Below are 18,463 nucleotides of genomic sequence, written 5' to 3' on the forward strand. Positions count from 1 at the left end.
CTGCCTGCTGACACGTTCCTGTAGGTGAAGTCAAGATTAGTAAAAGTGTTCAGGATGGAAGCTCACAGTGGATAAAGAGAAAACCTGCTGCCAGGACCCCTAGGCCTTGTAGCTCTGAAACCTTCTCCCTTCCCCATCTGCCTTTTCAACCGGCAGAGCACTCGGCAATGTCCGTGTTTTCATCCAGCAGGTTGTGAAGGGCAGAGGGAGGAGGAGGAGAAATGGTGGGTTTTGCAGCAGTTATTATTCTCTCTAGCGGCAAGCTGTATTTGTCTTCGGGGAAAGGTGACTATTGCATGCTTTCGTGACATCAAGTTAGATCTTGGAATGCTTAACATAATAGGAAGAATGCATTTCCCATTGACTTCTTTGGGAGCAGCTTGCACATTTCTGCAGGCAGATGGTATGATGTATATTAAATTATCACTTATGTCGGGGGGCTTATTTTAAGGATGGAAGTGTTGTCTCTTGGTATTTGTGCCAGAACTGCTCATCCCCAAACCAGGATTTTTGTATCCTTCCAGCTACCCTGGAAAATATTTGAAGGAACGTGCCCTTCCCAAAGACAGGTAAAAACTGTATCATCTTGTTCTTCTTTTGCATCTTTTAATGAAAAGGGAAAGCAATTTTTAAAATCCCCTTTAATAAAAGAAGGGTCCAAATTGGCATTAATTGTGCCAAAGCCAAATGTCTCCCAGACTTCATTGTAAATCCCCTCCACTTGGGTGAAGGTTCACATTGACGAACGGTGACAACATGAATAAGAAGTGCAAACACGACTAGTAAAGACCAAGAAGTCTAAAGCAAATGCTGACTCATCAACAATATTTATAACCTCCCACACTCTGAATAGAAGATACCAAGGGACTGCAATTACAGAGATATGACAAATGTTGAATTTTTAATGACTCCAGCTGTAGGACACTTCATTGTCCAAGAACATTGCTGCTGAAAGTCATGACCTATCTTTAAGCTGTGTACACTGGTTTTAAGTTACACTCTGTCCAGTTTGTCCATAAAAAGTATTGCTACTAAAAAAGTATTGCTACCTAAAAAGTTATGCCCAGTTTTCCAGCTATCCATACCCCATTCTTCCCTGTTCTCTCCATAGTCTGGTCTTACAATAGACCACTCCTTTGTGTCACTTGCAGCCCTCTTTTACACTTGTTTTGGTGCCTTATACCGTGCAATTGCTGAAACACACTCTTCTCTGGATGATCTGTACTTTAATCCTCTTCACGCCACTGTTGCTGAACTAGCTTAGTAATTCCACCCCATCACCACGAAAACCAACGTAACAGCACCTGCACTGGGCTGATTATGGCTTTGGGATATTCTGTCCCATTTGGAATGTAAGTTCCTGGGAGCAGAAGAGGTGACAAAGTCCCACTCATTCCCCTGGGACTAAAATATTGCTGTCAACAGAATTTCAATACCTAAGACTCTTTGATGAGCCGAATCCGTGCCTTCCTGTATGTACTGCATAGCAATGTGCCACGTAGCAATTCCAATAAAGAACGGAATCAAAAGTCAGTACAACCCGTGGATGATAAGATAATTTAATAGCCAGTCAGATATATTTTACATATGCTGCTAATTTATTTTCTTCCAAATAGAGTATTACCAGGCATTTAATTTCCCTCAAGAATCCAGATGCTGTCAGGAAATGTCCTGATATTTTAGTTTTAAACTGAGAAGCATTTCAGGTGTCTCTTAATCCATTTTATTATGATTTCTCCAATGAAACTATCTCAAATATACAACCTTTCCATTTACATCAGCACCTGAGTGCATTTTGCCAAGCAATGACAGGCTGCGCTGCATATCTATTCCCAGAAGAGCTTTCTGTGTTGCAATTCAATAATCACCGTTATTGCTGGATGCCAGAGCAAAAATAAGATATCTGTGGTCAAAGCCCTGAAAATTTCTCATCACCTTTAATGAAATACCAGTTGTATTTTATTTTCACATGATTTTCTTATGCGGGGAGATGAGGAAAAGGCTCACATTTCATAAAGATCATTTTTTTTATTTATTTTCAGAGCAGAGTCATAGCCTGGTGTGTAGGAACTGCCTGCTGCAGTGGAGGAAGGAGCCCACCAGAGGGCTCAGGGAAGCAGCCTGCATCCCTGGACCAGCATCCCCGGGATGATGCTGGCCAGGGCGAAGCAAGGCCCCCAGGGAAAAACTCATCTGTTCAATCGTATTCACCATACTCCTTCAAACATCGCATGTAGGGCGAGCAAATAAACAAGCAGTCCAAACAACATCAGCTTTTATTGCTGCGAATAGTATCATACATGTATTTTTAATCTTTTGCCTGTGTATTTCTTACAAACTTTATTAACAAGAGGGGATGCTGCTGCACGGTAATATACGATAGCACTTAAAGCTTATGAAGGTCCCCTTCATTTTTATAGTATCGGCACAGCGGGCTCTGCTGAGCACCACATGAGCACATTTATAAAAAGCTTATTACAGCATATAGCGCAAGAGTTGTTTTTTTTAGCCCTGTATGGGAAACCAGCACTATTAAATATGATTATTTCCTTTAGTGGGGCAGCGTAAACAACTCTGTCATTTGTTTTTATAAAGTCATCAGTGCCACTGCATACAAACCAGCGCGGACTAACAAAGCCAAGGAATCTACTAGACGCTGTGCAATGCATCGAAAACCACTGGCAGAGCGTGTTTACATTGCATAATTTTCCACCAAAAAACTTAATTGAATCCATTAGCTTTTTTTTTATTATCGTGCGGTTTTGCCGTCAGATAAAAACAGAATCACAAAGAAAGCCACAATATTTTGACCAAGTGTAGACCTATGCATACAAGCAAAACAGACTGCCAAAAATACACGTTAGGTGACATGTCATACTTTTTCCGCTATCTAATCTATTACAAGTCAGCATGCTAAGAAAAAATACCCTTTATTTCCAGAAGTGATGTTTTTACAGATCTTGAAGATATTGTGTGTCATCTGCAGAATTTATTAAGGGAGATTATGAAGGAAATCCAGTTATACACCATTTATTTGTATTTCTAAGGTAGATGACATCAGTACCTCCAGCAGAGCAGTGTGCTGTGCAGTTGCTGCAGTAAAATGTTACCCCGAAGCATAAGGACAGTTTACTATTTACTACTGATAGTTTAAATCAATAAAAGTCCTTAATATTGTTTAGCCACTTGTATGGATTTATGTGAATGTACTTCAGACTTCCAATGACTTGGAAAAACTTGAAAAATAGAAATATTTTAGCAAATATGAATTTGGAGTTCAGGAAAATGAAAAGGTTTTAGTGAGGGAGGGAATAAATCTCGAGGATCAGTAAGTAAAATGTGGAGTGCAGAATGTAAAACACTACTTACGACGGGGAATGTGAAGGATATTGTGCTAAACAGTTAATTTATTTTGGAACGGCTAGTCAATGTGTATTAAGAGTAACATTTGTATGGGGTTGAAATTTGCTTTAAAATTCTGCATTTTTCCTAGGTAAACAAAGGAAACAATTTCTGCCTAATTTCAGTTATCAAAAAAAATCAAGCTATCAACTCCAAGCTACTCACCAGGGCACTTGATGCGAGCTGAATGAACTAAACCTCTCTGGAGAACAGTTGACCCTACCTGCTCCACTCTCCTATTTTAAGATGGGATGAATTATGTTCTAAGATACTACTCTTCCTTTGTTTGCTACAGAAATAGCTAGGTGTCCAGCCTGGATGGGATGCCGTACTTCTGAACAGCTAAATTTAGGTGGTATCAGTCCCACCCCAAACTCTTTTTTCCTCAGGGTGATAAAAGCAGACATCCCAAAATGAACTGTACAAAAAATACTTACTGAGAAATTTATTACCAAAGTTAGAGCTTTACGAAAGAGAAGGGCTGCATCACAATGGCTTCCAAGTACTGAAATCTGTGTTACCATTTCAGGTTTTAGGCGGGGAACGATTCTAATGATGATCAAACCTGACGTGTGCAGCACTGGCCACTCCATGTGCCCAGTAATTTGCTCTCTCATAAACTGGAACCTGACCTCCAGAATACTTTTGTACCATGGTGGAAATATTGATTTAAAAACCCCAGGGCTGAGCCTCAGCTGCTGGTGACTTAAGTCCAGGAAATTTAGGGAGCAGTGAGAAGCCACGCCACTGAAGATCTCTGCTAACTCTTGGGCTACCGGCTACCAAGTGCTAATTCAGTTCTAGCAGGTGTTTGAATCTCTGCAGGACACAAACTTGGCGGTGACAGACAACCCCACACAAAGCTGCTTGACAACTAAAGACTTTGACTTTTTGTGTCCAGGTAGGATTTGGCTCAATATTTGGAGACATTTTAGGCATCTACATAGGCACAGGGCACCTGCACTCTGAAGACAGGCAAAGGTTTTCTGTTTCATAGTCACTGGAAGCCAGCGGTCATTTTGCAGTCACATTGCTCTCCTCACACTGCTGATCGTAGGACTTTTTTCACCATATGCATGCTGGAAGCCCTTTCAAATGCTCCACAGCATCAGAGACATCTGTGTGGAGTTCGCAGATATGACACAATACGCTTGTGAGATCAGTGCCAACCTGGAGGATGACCTAACGTGCAGGTGATGTGCCTGAGGGCATCACGAATGGTGCTGCACGCTTAAGCGCAGGCAGCAAAACCAAGCCCCGCATTGACCACCTCTTCAGGGACTATCACGAGAGCTCAAAACAAATTCACACAGAGACAGACCGAACGCGGGTGTCTGCAGCACCTTGGCTTGCATGAACACGTGGGGACTGGTTATAAAGATGCTTGGTTGTTGCATTAGCGCTTTTTTTTTCTGTAATTGCTACAGTGCAATGGAAAAATAACCCGCGTGAAGACGCTGCTCGTACCCTGCACTTTCGCCTTCTCCCTGGCACGTACATAGACTCTATTAAATTGCCCATTGTTTTTGCCATCCCTCTGTAAATCCCAAATCACTGCATTATTCTGAGGTACAGTGCTGATAGCTCTTCTATGTCAGTTCCATTTTTACTATAATTTATGTAGCTTAATCTAAATGCTCATCTAGATCCCAAATGGAAGGGGGATGAATGACTGATTGATCTTCCTGCCCCTCTCTAGAAACCGTCTCACGTAGATTGCTTTACTGTGTTATCATCTTCGCTGTCCTGGGGTAAGAGATACAGCTGTTGATACAGGAATTCATGTCTCTTGTTTCCAAAAAAGAATTGTGGCACTTAAAGTCTCCAGTTCCCTTGATTGAAAACCCTTCAAACCCGTTCGTGTCTTTCTGCTCAAATTGGGGAACCAGCAGGTTTGTTCTGATGAAAATATGTGCTTTTTCAGAGATCTCGCTACCTGACCAGTCACAAAATGTGATTGCAATGAGGCAATCATCATAAGGTCGGTGTGTTTACAGTGATGTCATGTCAGCGTTGGTCCTAAGCTCCATTATTTGACATTTTAATCAATTATAGAGAAGAACACGGAAAATTATTTCCAACTGTGAGCAGCTGACCCAAAACTGCAGGAGCAGTGGTGACAAAGACAGGGGATTGGAACAAGTCTATACTAGTGATTTAAATGGGTGCCAAGGACAAGGCACAGAACACAATTTTCTATATATCTGCTATAATTGTCTATGTATTTCTATACATTGGTAATAAATTCCTCAAGAGGCCTTGGGAGTCACAGCAGCGTACCTCTGAGACTGGAAGGTCTAATGCTGCCCTTGGATAGATGAATGCAAAACCAAGTGTGAATCAGAAAACCGCCATTATGTCGGCACTTGGTCTGACCAGTACCAGAACGCTGTATTCATTATTCACATCTTCATCAAAGTGAAACAAAAATAAATAAAAAATAAATAAATAAAAAAAAAAAAATAAAAAATAAAAAAATAAATAAAATAAAAAAATAAATAAAAAATTTCAGGAAAGATGTCAGTTGAAAACCTGGAGAGGGTTCAGAGAAGTCCAATGACAACTGGAGAATTAGAAAACATACTTCACTGCGATCAGCTCCCTGAGTCCTGTTTCTCTTATCTTGAGGGATGACCACAGTCTACAGCAGAAAGTAGGGATAATAAAACCTGGATAAAAGAAAGCTCTTTATTCTAGGAAAGATAAGCTAAGATTTAATGGGTGGGAGCTGAAGCTGATCTAAAAATAAGGTGCATATTTTTAACAGTAATCAAGCACTGAACAACCCACTAAAGCCTGTGGAGGATCTTCTTTCACCGTGTGTTTTTAAATTAAAAAAAAAAAAAAAATCACTTTTCCAGGAGATGCACACTGCGGCACAAACCTGCCTTCCTGATCAGTGTATCACCACGAAGATGGTTACAGAGGGCTTTATCAGTTTCAAGATACAAGAAATTTTGCTACATGGGAAAAACGCACCTGTCCTAAACCACAAAGACTAGCAAATTTAACTCTGAAGGATTATGGACAGTAAATGTCAGGTCCTGGAAAAAATTGTGTACATTTTGAGCAAGGTCCTAGGACCAGATGAGCAGGAATTTGTGTAGAGCCCTGGCCAAAAGGACACAGGTAAGCCCACGTCCGTTTTCTTCCTGCTCTCTCTCCCTCGCGCCTCTTTTTCCTTCTTCACGCTGGTTTCCTCAAGATTTTTAGCATATGCTGTAAAATTGCTGTTCTGGGAATATCGCGATCGTTACACGGGAATGCAAGCACCATGTAGGTGCCCTAATCTAGGCTTTTTTTTCTGATATACTTCTTAATTCAATCTGTGTTGGTACATATAAGGTCTACATTTAAGTGTGAAGCATAGTCCCTCATCAACAAAAAGATAAGTTCCGCTGCTTGCTTGGACAGGTAAATCCGTATCAAGAAAACTTTAAAAAGTTAAGAATGTAATTTTCAGACTCTCCTACGCAGACCTCAGCCTGTGGAACGACAGAAGGGGACAGTCCACACCTTCCTGAAATGTAAGTGGGATTTATCTAATTTTAAAAGTATTCTGTTTCCACGGAGCCAAGAAGCACTAAGCACTTCTGAAAATCAGCAGTTTTTATTTGTTAAGTGGCACGATGGCTTATTACTATTTAATACTTCAGATCCAGTTACGAAGCAGGAATACAGTGTGTGAAGTGCCATGCAAACACAGAATGAAAGACTGCTTCCTGCCCGTAATAGCTGTAATCGAAATGCATCAGCAGCCCCACTGTCACCCTCCGCTCTAACCACCGGTTTGCAGCCCCACCACCAATCTTTCCGTGCCCTGCTCTGCCGTTTCCAGCCTCACAGATGAAGCAGCTGAATGCAATGGGTGACAAAGCAATTTTTCCTGTAAGAATTAATGTACTGGCAAGGACATCTATGATTTAAAAGATACAACACAATATAAATACACAAAGACAGCGTGTATAGCATGGAGGATCACTGGGATCATCTGAGTGGAGACAACGCTGGCTTTTCAGCAGCTGGCATTTCAGAGCACGTCAGGGCTCTGGAAGATCTCAGCCACTTCATCCGCGAGGCTGAACAGCCAACCATTAGTCTGTTTTTCTGCCCTTCACCTCTGACTGACCTCGATTCATGCAAGAAAGATGGCAATGAAAATGTAACCGTTCACAAAGAGGCAGCAAGGATGCTCACAGTCAAAGATTCAGGCTGGGCATTCAGTCTCACAGGTAGATACATTAACTCTTACAGGAAAATTGCATCGCCATCTGTTGTGACATGAACCAGTGCATTTTTTAGCAATACATTCTTGGCAGATAGCTGAATAAGTATAGATATATACGGTGAAACAGAAGAAATGGTCACTATAAAACCAATGGACATCATCACCTTTAGTGGCTTCTTACAATGTAAGAAAGAGCTGGGAAATGTCAGCGTGACTATAAATGAGAGATGAGTTAATTAGGTGAACATGTTTTAAATGAAATTCACACTTTGTTATTGACCATTTCTGATTCTTACTGATTTGTAGTGACAAAATATCATACAGTTATTTATCACAGGTATCTCTGTATTCACTTATTCTTTATTTAACAGATTTCCTTCAGGTTCTTGCAAGGTTTTTTGGAGGTGACCTGAGGTCCTCTCCAGTCCTGATCTCAATGATTCTAACTGTACAAAAATTTAGTAAAACTTGAAAAATTGACTGCAATCTTGGGACTACTTGTGCTCAAAGAGGATGTTGTTCACCTTTCAAACACAAGAACAGTGAATCTGAACACAGAGATGCGACAGCTTGCCTCTCAGGTTCCCATCTGAATTCTTAATTTTAAGGAAAGCTTGACTCCTAAAAGATGATTTTCCTGCTTCTCCAGATTCTTTTAGGATCATCTGGGAATTCTCAATATTGCTGTAAATATCCAATTCCTTTATAAATATAAACTAAATTGTATGTCTCAAGAGTATCATATCTGTGTAAAATCCAGCTTGATAATGAGCTGAATGGAACTGCATTCGTCATAGACCATTTTTGAGAGAATTATCTGGCCTTCCTCTCACAGAACAGGCATTAGTCTGTCGTTTTATCATCTCTCCTATTCAGCCAAGAATCCAATTTTTTCACAACCCTCCAGATGAATTTTGCATCAAATTACTATCATTTCCTTTCTGTAACTTCTTTGCTTCTTCTTACTTGTGCATTATCTTTTCCCATACTCTGAGATTCTCAGTGCAAGACCCATGCCTAGTTCACAAACCCTCTTTGCAGGGTGTTGTATGAATTTCCCTTCTGCCTATCGACCATGACTATAGGCACAGAATGAGCTTCAATTGTTTAAAAACCCAAACACCATTGTTCTATCCTCTCTAAGCCTTCTCTGTTATTAACCCGGTTGTGTTATACATTCAATACGCATTGTATTACCCCCAAAGATATGGTGGTTATTTTCCACAAGTACTTCTACTCTGTTCACTTTTTGTTTCTACATTTTTGCTGCAAACATACATGCAGACAACTGATCTCTGGAGATGTATGCTACTTAGAGCATCTTCATACAAAAAGTACTCTGCAAGACTGGCACAATGCAGTATATTGGCTAAATATAACACAGGAGTGCTGCATATATCAACAACCAGAAAACTGTAGGGGGAAAAAAAAAAAGATATTATTGTACAATAAAACATATTACTGCATGAAGAATCTGTGTGGCGTGTTTTGCTGAATATGTTTGCACAACCTTTCCCTCCCTCAACTAGGAGTAGGGACAACAAGCCAGAGGGTGGATATGATGTGCACACACACCTTAAGAGGGGCATGCATACAAAAACCCCTCCTGAGGCAAAGCCCATGCAAAAACATACAGGGTACAAGTGTGCAGGGGGACTCCCGAGCAAGGAGCACACCGCACAGATCTTTACAGCTTAGGGAACGAGGCCAAGGACAAAGCTCAGCGGGCAGACGGCAGGTAAACCCCGAGCAAAGGAAGCCAGTGGGACCCAGGGGGTGTCTGCACCGCTCCCAGCACACAGACCCACGGGCACACGGCTGCGGGGCACGGGGAGCCCCCTCCAGAGCACGAAGCCCCCGGGACGCATCGGGTGGGGGTGGGCACACCGGGAGGCAGCTGCCCGCTCCGCAGCACCCACCCGCCATACACCCCGCCGGGAGGGGGGGAGCAGGGCGATGGCCAGGACACAGGGCCCGGGGGGGGACACACACACACAGACACGGGCCCGGCGCTCCCCGCCGCCGCTCGGCAGGGGGCGGGCCTCGGGCCTCGCGCCCCGCCACCGCCGCGCGCCCGCCCTCCCGCCGCCGCCAGTCCCAACGGCCAGCGCGCGCCGGGCCGCTCACCCCTCCCCGTCCCGTCTCTTCCCCCCCCACCACCACCCCGCCGCCGCCGCCGCCACCTCCCGACTCCCATCAGGGGTGATGCTAACAGCGCCGCGGCGCCTCCTCCACACGCTCTGCAGCTCCACCTTCAGGATGGGCGACTCGGCCTCCCGGCTGCCGCAGAAGGAAGAGGCGCTCCCCGGCAGAAACCAGCGCATCCCGGTGGCAGGTATGGGCGATCCTGCCCCACTCCCGCCCCCTCCCAAGCCCCGCGGCCCGCCCCGGTAGCGGCGGCAGTGGCGGGGGAGGGGAAGTGGCGACGGGCTGAGGGAGAGAGGCGGTGCCGCCGCTGCCTCAGGCGGCCCCTGCGCGCATGCGCGTTGCCCTCCCACTGGGGCGGGCGGTGTTCGTTGCGGAGCCTGCGCGCAGGGCTGTGGCGCATGCGCGGTGGGGTCCGTGTCTGTGGGCTGTGGGGGGGCGAAATGGCGGCGGCGGGGTGGTGGTGGGGGGGGAGTCGGGAGGTTGGAGGGTCCTGTGGGAGCGGCCCTGTGTCGTGGTTTAGCTGCACAATGACGTGTCCTGTGCGCTCTTGTCGTAAGAATAGGAGTTAATGGATTGCTGGGGCAGCCAGCAAGCACATATCTGTTTGTTCTCTTGGCCGTACGTGAGTTTTCTGTTTAGTTTTTAGCCACAATAGTCCTGTTCAGGGTTTTAAACAGATTTCCCCAGCCCTTGCTTTTTCTGTTAAATAATCTCAAAATAATACCTAAGCATGGTGTAGATGCTCTAATCCTAATGTTTGCAAAGTGGTTTTAAGTTCTTAATAATTCTTTCAGTGATTTTCCAGTATTCTTCCTTTCGAGTAAATGTGTGCTGTCAGGTAAGCAAAGCAGCAACCTAGAATTAAGCAATTTTGCCTTCTGTCAGCCCTCCTAGGAACTGAAAACATTGCAAGATGACTGTCATCACCATTAGATAGGAATTATAGTGGCACCTAGATGCTCTAACACGCGTGATCGTTCTCCGACAAGGTGTTTATTTATCTGTAACTTTGCTCCAGGCACCTAAAGTCCCTAACAAAGTCTGTCAACTTAAAAAATAAAATTAAACACATAAGGTACATAAGTGCTGGTGGGAAAATAATAAATGGATGATGGCATAAGCCCAGTGAAAGAAACGTCTGAGGGCCTACTAAGATCTTAATGTTGCATAGATATTTGGTAAAATGCTGAAGGTAGCAAGAAGGTAGTGGTGAAATTAAAGGTATGAGGAAGAGTATTACGTCTGATGTGGAGAAGGTGGACTCAAAGGAGTGGTGCAGAGGTGGGGTTGATGTTGTTACAGCAACGAACTCTAGAGATGATAGCGAGAGTAGCATGTTGGCTAGATTAAAGTGGCACCTGCACGTTGCTTATTGATAAAAGCCTGGACAGAAGATAGGCTAGACCCATTTTATGCTCTGTAACTCCATAGATAGAATAATTTTGTGCTGCTGAACAAAAAGAGTCCTCAGAAGGCCAAATAGGGATTTTTTTGACATTTTTATTCTATGTCTGAACATGGTACTGTGTACTTAATAACGTCATGGACCTCCTATGAATTGTGAAAGTTAAAATAAGATGTAAGCTACTTTCAGAAAACGGCAGTTTAACATTGTGTAGCATTTACTCAGTAACAATTCTTTCGTTTAAATTGCTGTTAGACTGCAGAATTAGAGGAGCGTTGGTTGGAAGGGTGCTCCAGTTCAGCCCCCGTGCCAATGCTGCGCTACCTTCTTGCCAAAGAGTTTTTCCTCATGTCCAACGTGAACATCTTACGGCATAGTCAGGGCTGCTGCCCTTTCTGATGCTGTCTGGGGCTTTTGAGAAGGGTTTGGCTGAGTTGTCATTCTCGCTCCCTGTTAAGCTGCTGTAAAATTGCCCCTTAATTTACCATTCACCAACTGAAACACTCCCAGCTTCTGCGAGCTCTGTAGGTTTGTCTGCTGTAGGCTGCTGGCCAGCTTGACCATTGACCTTGCAGACTCTCTTGAACTGAGGACCCAAAACTGGACATGATATTCCAAGTGGATTATTACTAGTACAGCAGAGAGGAGAGTCTTTTTTCCTTACTCTGCTGTCCATGCTCCTCGTAATGCAGCCCAGTACGCAGTTTGCTTTATTTGCAACGAGAGCACATTGCTAGCTCATTTAATCCGGAACCCAGCATAATCGCAGGTCATTTTCAGCAGGGCTGAGATTATCTTGCACTGGTGCGGAACTTGCACTTCTCCTTGTTGACCTTCATGAGATTTCTGTTGGTGTAGACCTGAAATTTTTCAAGGTCTCATTGGACTGAAGCTCTACTGTTTGGCATGTCTGCTCTCACTTTCTGTTTAGTGTTGCCCTCAAATTTGCTGAGCATGTTTTCTGTCACATCATTCATGTTATTGTTTAAGATATTGAATGATATTGTCCCCAGCATCAGCCCCTGGGGTAACCTGCTACACACTAGACATCAAGATATTGATCGCTGCCTTGTGAGTCTGGTGGTCCTGCCAATTTTTGACGTGTCTAGTGCCTAGCAGTCTGTTCTTCAGCCAGTACTTTCTCAGCTTCCAAATGCAAGTGCTGTAAGAGATGATGTCAGAAGCCCTCTAAAGTCAACATGTATTACATCCACTGCTTTGCCCTCATCTGCATAGCCAATCATTTCTTCGTAAAGGCAACCCAGCTGGTCAAGCATGATTTGCCTTTGGTAAATGTGTTGACTATTCCTGATTACTTTCCTGTTCCTTTTTTGTTTGGAAATGATTTCCGAAGACATACTCTGTGATCTTCCCTGGGACTGAGCCAAGGCTGAGCATTCTATAGTTCCTCAATCCTCTTTTTGACTTCCTTAAAAATGGCTGTTACTGTAGCCCATTTCTAGTCATCAGAGATCTCCAGGATTTTTCTAGATATCGTTATATCTAGATCTATCACAGCATTCTGATGGTCACAGCAGTGAGCGTCCTCTGCAGCCCTGGAAAAACTCCACGTGGCTCCGTGGACATTTAACTTCTTTAAGTAGCCATAACCCATTTTTCCCCACATTGCTGCTTTTCTTTCTGACTGTGCCAGTGCATGCCGAGGTTTTGGAGCAGTCTTTCTCAAGACTTAGGCAAAAGAGGTTTTGAGTGCTTAGTCTTTTTGGTACTACTTCTAGGCTGTCTTTTGTATTCATCAATGTACCTAGGTTTTCTCTGAGCTTCTTTTTACTCTTGTAATTTTTGTGGAATCATTTCTTATTACTGTTTACATCCCTAGCTAGTTTTAACCCCACCTTTGGCCTTTCTGATTTTGTGCCTAAATGGCTAGGCAAGGCATTTTATATACGTCCTTTGTTACTTGTTATTGTTTCTACTTCTTGGCTGCTCTCTCTTTGCATTTGAATTCATTAAGCAGCTCCGTTTTTCTGATGAAGTTCCCAGTTTTTCTGCATGATATTTTGTTCCTTAGCTGTCTTAGAAAGTTTTTGTCAAAATTCAGACCACCCTGAAGGGTGCTTTCTCCCTTTGAGAGCATCTCAGGGGCCTTCACCTAGCAATTCCCTAAATAATCCAGAGTGAGCTCTGAAAGTCCAAAATGCTAATTTGCTGTTTACCTTTCTGGCCGTCGTTTGGATCCTAAACTTTGTCATCCTGTGGTCACTGCAGCTCTCTGCCATCTGCTGCTGCAATACCACCAGTTCAGTGGTGGTACAGCCAGTCACAGAATCAGAGACTGGTAGGGGTTGGAAGAGACCTCTGGGGATCATCTAGTCCAACCCCCTGCTAGAGCAGGATCACCCAGAGCAGGTTGCACAGGATCGTGTCCAGGAGGGTTTTGAATCTCTCCAGAGGAAACTCCACAACCTCTCTGGGCAGCCTGTCCCAGTGCTTGGTCACCCTCAGAGTGAAGAAGTTTTTCCTCATGTTCAGATGGAACTTCCCGTGTTCCAGTTTGTGCCCGTTGCCCCTTGTCCTGTCACTGGGCACCACTGAGCAGAGTCTGGCCCCGTCCTCTTGACCCCCACCCTTTAGATATTGGTAAGTGTGGATCAGATCCCCTCTCAGCCTTCTCTTCTCCAGGCTAACCAGCCCCAGCTCTCTCAGCCTTTCCTCATACCAGAGATGCTCCAGGCCCCTCCTCATCCTCGCAGCCCTCCGCTGGACTCTCCCCAGTAGTTCCCAGTCTGGAACTGGGGAGCCCAGCACTGGACACAGAACTCCAGATGTGGCCTCAGCAGGGCAGAGCAGAGGGGGAGGAGAACCTCCGTTGATCATCTGGCCACGCTCTTCTCCATGCACCCCAGGACACCATTGGCCGCCTAGGCCACGAGGGCACATTGGTCAACAACAAACCATTATCCCTGGTGGTCCCTCTGGCACTTTTGGTATGAAATTGTCACTAGTGCTGCTTCCTGACTTGCTTACCCAATTTGATGTTACTCACCCAGCAGACGTTTGGGAACTGAAATCTCCCAGGGGCCCAGAACCATCCGTCTCAAGACTTCTGCTAGCTTTTTGCGGAAGGCCTCATCCACTTCCCTCCTCTTGGCCAGGGGCTCTGTAGCAGACCCCAAACCACACCAGCTCCAGTGTTTCTCCTCTGATCTTTGCTCAGAGGCTCTCAGCAGACATGACTTCAGTTTCACACTGGAGCTGTGTGCTGTGAAGGAGTTCATTTCCGTAGAGTGCAGCTCCCCATCCTGTTCTTCTGTGCTAATCCTACGTACCCTGTTCCCATGCATGACACTGCTGAAGCTGTGTGTGCTGTGCCAAGATTCTGATCACGTCATAGGTTTGTGACCAGACTTGGACATCTGAGTTGTCTTCTTTGTCAGCCAAACTCTGCCATTGTGTGCAGACACTTGAGGAAAACACCTGCCAGCCCTTTCTTCTGAATGGTAACTAGCACTAATCCTAATCCGGTGACCTGAGGTGTCCATCCTGTTCATCTTCACTGCTGTTGAGGGCCTCTAACTGTTTAATAGGTGAAGAGCTGCAGAACACTTAGCTTCTTCTCTGTGCGGTCCCTTTGACGATCCTGTTGATCTGCTGCTCATCCCTTGATGTGATACGATGTGCTCACTTCTTGCAGCTCCTTCCCTTGCACTGCAGTGACTAGGTCTGCCAGAGCACAGCTCTCAGAGGTGAGGCTGCTGCCACTGCTGCCGTGTGGTGGGTTGACCCTGGCTGAGGGCCAGGTGCCCACCAGAGCCGCTCTATCACTCCCCTCTTTCATTAGACAGGGGAGAAAAGCTACAATAAAAGAAAACTTACGGGTCGAGATAAGGACAGGGAGAGATCATTCTCTAATTATCATCACGAGCAAAACAGACCGAACTTAGAGAGGGAATTCATCTTATTAATTACTAAGCAAAACAGAGTAGAGGAATGAGAAATAAAACCAAAATCTTAAAACACCTCCCCCCACCCCTCCCATCTTCCCGGGCTCAACTTCACTCCCGGCTTCAACCTCCGCCCCCCTCAGCGGCACAGGGGGACGGGGAGTGGGGGTTACGGTCAGTTCCTCACGCGGTGTTTCTGCCGCTTCTTCATCCTCAGGGGGAGGACTCATTGTTCCCCCGCTCCAGCGTGGGGTCCCTCTCACGGGCTACAGTCCTTCACGGCCTTCTCCAACGTGAGTCTCCTCCACGGGGTGCAGACCTTCAGGAGCAAACTGCTCCAGCGTGGGTCCCCCACGGGGTCACAAGTCCTGCCAGCAAACCTGCTCTGGCGTGGGCTCCTCTCTCCACGGATCCACAGGTCCTGCCAGGAGCTTGCTCCAGCGCGGGCTTCCCACGGTGCCACAGCCTCCTTCAGGTGTCTCCACCTGCTCCGGCGTGGGGTCCTCCATGGGCTGCAGGTGGAATCTCTACACCCCCTCATCCTCCCTCCATGGGCTGCAGGGGGACAGCCTGCTTCACCATGGTCTTCACCACGGGCTGCAGGGGAATCTTGCTCCGGCGCCTGGAGCACCTCCTCCCCCTCCTTCTTCACTGACCTTGGTGTCTGCAGATGTTCTTACATCTTCTCCCTCCTCTCTCTGGCTGCAAAAGCTCTCTCTAACTGTTTTTGTCTTTCTTAAATATGTTATCACAGAGGCGCTGATTGGCTTGGCCTTGGCCAGCGGCGGGTCCGTCTTGGAGCCGGCTGGCATTGGCTCTGTCAGACACAGGGGAAGCTTCTAGCAGCTTCTCACAGAAGCCACCCCTGTAGCCCCCCCGCTACCAAAACCTTGCCACGCAAAACCAACACATGCCGTCCCCATGGAGAAGCACCAGGCTCTCCCCACAGCCTGAGACCACTCTCAGGAATTCAGCCTGGAGGGATGTTGCTGAAGTACCAGAGGTGGCAGCGCCGCCTGGGTCAGGGCATTGTGTCCTGGAAGGTGTTTCCACCAGCTGAGGGTTTTCTTCTGCGAGCGGCACTTCTGCGCTCTGTTTGTGCATCCTGTGCATTGTGTTAATTGCATCGGACCTGCTTGTGCATCCTGGTCCCAATGCTCCAACTTTCCGATGCTTTTTGGGTGTGAGATGGGCATGAATGTGCTCTGCCCCTCGATGAGATTTGTTGTTTGGTGGAGAACCTCTCGTGATTACCATTTCCAAACCTTGTGAGTACAGCGACCAGCTCAGACTGCTCCTTCCTTTTCTGCAGCCCAAGAAGAGGAAAAGACAGCTGAGTGACAGTTTTGGCTTGAAAGTTGCATTTAATCTAGTCTTGTGAAAAGCAAAATTGCGATTCTGTTCCTTTGTAACTTGCTGACCACAGGATTATGTAAGACTTGACTGCATATGCATAACTTCTTTTTTGTTTTATTGTAAGGGTATTACTAATTTAGGATCTGAGTATAAGAAAATTATGCAGTTAAACCTTGTATATTATATGGATTTCTGTGCAGTGACTGGAAGTAGTTGGTTTGTGATACAAAGGCTTCTGTTTGTAGAAATCAGTTAAACAGGGAGAAAATACTATACTGTGAGCTGAAAACAGTACTGACCTTCACTTAGTCTTTTTGTAATCAAGTTGGATTTACCTGATCTTCGGCAAATTTCATAATCTGGGAATTAGAGTTTGTTGTGCTGTTTTCTTTCATTGCAGTAGAGCTGCTGCATTCATTTTTGAAAATTACTTTTTCATATGATTTCTGTGTAATGCACCCTCAGCAAGTTTGCTGACAACAGCAAGTTGTGTGGTGTGGTCGACACGCTGGAGGGAAGGGATGCCATCCAGAGGGACCTGGACAGGCTGGAGAGGTGGGACCATGCAAACCACATGAAGTTCAACAAGGCCAGGTGCAAGGTCCTGCACATGGGTCAGGGCAATCCCAAGCACAACTGTAAGCTGGACGGAGAATGGATGGAGAACAGCCCTGAGGAGGAGGACTTGGGGGTATTGATTGATGAGAAGCTCCCCATGAGCCGGCAATGTGCACTGGCAGCCCAGAAAGCCACCCGTGTCCTGGGCTGCGTGTCCAGCAGCGTGAGCAGCAGGTCGAGGGAGGGGATTCTGCCCCTCTGCTCCGCTCGGCTGAGACCCCCCTGCAGTGCTGCGTCCAGCTCGGGGGTCCCCAGTACAAGTAGGACATCAGACTGTTGGAGCGAGTCCAGAGAAGGCCACGAAGTTGATCAGAGGGCTGGAGCACCTCTGCTATGAGGACAGGCTGAGAGAGTTGGGGTTGTTCAGCCTGGAGAAGAGAAGGCTCCGGGGAGATCTAATTGCGGCTTACCAGTACCTGAAGGGGCTACAGGAAAGATGGAGAGGGACTGTTAATCAGGGAGTGTAGTGACAGGACAAGGGGTCATGGGGTTAAGCTAAAGGATGGTAGATTTAGATTAGATGTTAGAAGAAATTCTTCCCTGTGAGGGTGCTGAGGCCCTGGCCCAGGGTGCCCAGAGAAGCTGTGGCTGCCCCTGGCTCCCTGGCAGTGTTCAAGGCCAGGTTGGATGGGGCTTTGGGCAACCTGGGCTAGTGGAGGGTGTCCCTGCCCACGGCAGGGGGTGGAACTAGATGGGCTGTGAGGTCCCTTCCAACCCAAACCATTCTATGATTCTATGATAATGGTGCAATACAATGTGCTTTATAGTAAAATCACATATTATTTATGGCTTCTACCTTTCTAGTATAACTCTAGTTTTCAGAATTAATTTTAGTTACATTCCTGCTGAAACATGGCTGTGTTTTATGAATATGTGCCTATATGTTGGTTACACTATTTGACTATTTTATTTTATGATAGTGCTAGGAGCACTAGTGAAGGAGCCCTAATAATGAAGAGGGAACCTCCTGTGCAAGACATTGTGTAATTTTATATATATATATTTCACCCATATACTTTTTTTTTTCTGCTAGATAGCCAGATACATCTGTATTGGGTTAACTTTTTTGAAGCAGTAAAGGTACAGCTCATGGGTAGACAGTCTTACAATTGTTTAAACCTTTTAAGCCTCTTAGCTTTATATTTATAGATTAATAGAGCAATAATTACAAATGTGGAGGAGGTCATGGTGAATTTTAGTCTGGCCTTCCATATAAAAAAAGAGCACAGCAATTCCATGAATTAATTCTTGCTTGAATCAGATCATGCTCTTTAAAGAAAACATTGATTAAAAATGTCATTTGACAGAGGATCCACGACAAAATTTTATAAATTGTTCCAATGTTTCATAACTCCATTGAAAAGGTGCATATTTTGAATCACTTTGCTATGTTTCAAATTC

The 18,463-nt window shown here is 45.4% G+C and overlaps 1 protein-coding gene and 1 long non-coding RNA gene across 3 annotated transcripts in view; one reads left to right on the plus strand and one right to left on the minus strand.

The window, feature by feature from the left end:
• Window positions 1–1,543: 1,543 nt before the first annotated feature.
• Window positions 1,544–9,631, minus strand: LOC142601411 (uncharacterized). Its single transcript, XR_012834975.1, has 2 exons — window positions 5,987–9,631; window positions 1,544–5,810 (listed from the first exon to the last, which is right to left on the minus strand). It is a non-coding gene; the product is annotated as an uncharacterized LOC142601411 (long non-coding RNA).
• A 91-nt stretch (window positions 9,632–9,722) lies between these two features.
• MSRA (methionine sulfoxide reductase A) overlaps window positions 9,723–18,463 on the plus strand; it is a 292,761-nt gene continuing 284,020 nt past the window's right edge. The window contains exon 1 of one of the 2 annotated variants that reach the window (XM_075750377.1): window positions 9,723–9,965. In XM_075750377.1, coding sequence (XP_075606492.1) covers window positions 9,836–9,965 — 130 coding nt within the window. In that variant the 5' untranslated portion in view covers window positions 9,723–9,835. The remainder of the gene's footprint in view (window positions 9,966–18,463) is intronic. The other variant, XM_075750378.1, reaches the window with a different exon arrangement.

This window comes from Balearica regulorum, chromosome 3, assembly GCF_011004875.1.
Source record: "Balearica regulorum gibbericeps isolate bBalReg1 chromosome 3, bBalReg1.pri, whole genome shotgun sequence".
NCBI classification, from domain to species: domain Eukaryota; kingdom Metazoa; phylum Chordata; class Aves; order Gruiformes; family Gruidae; genus Balearica; species Balearica regulorum.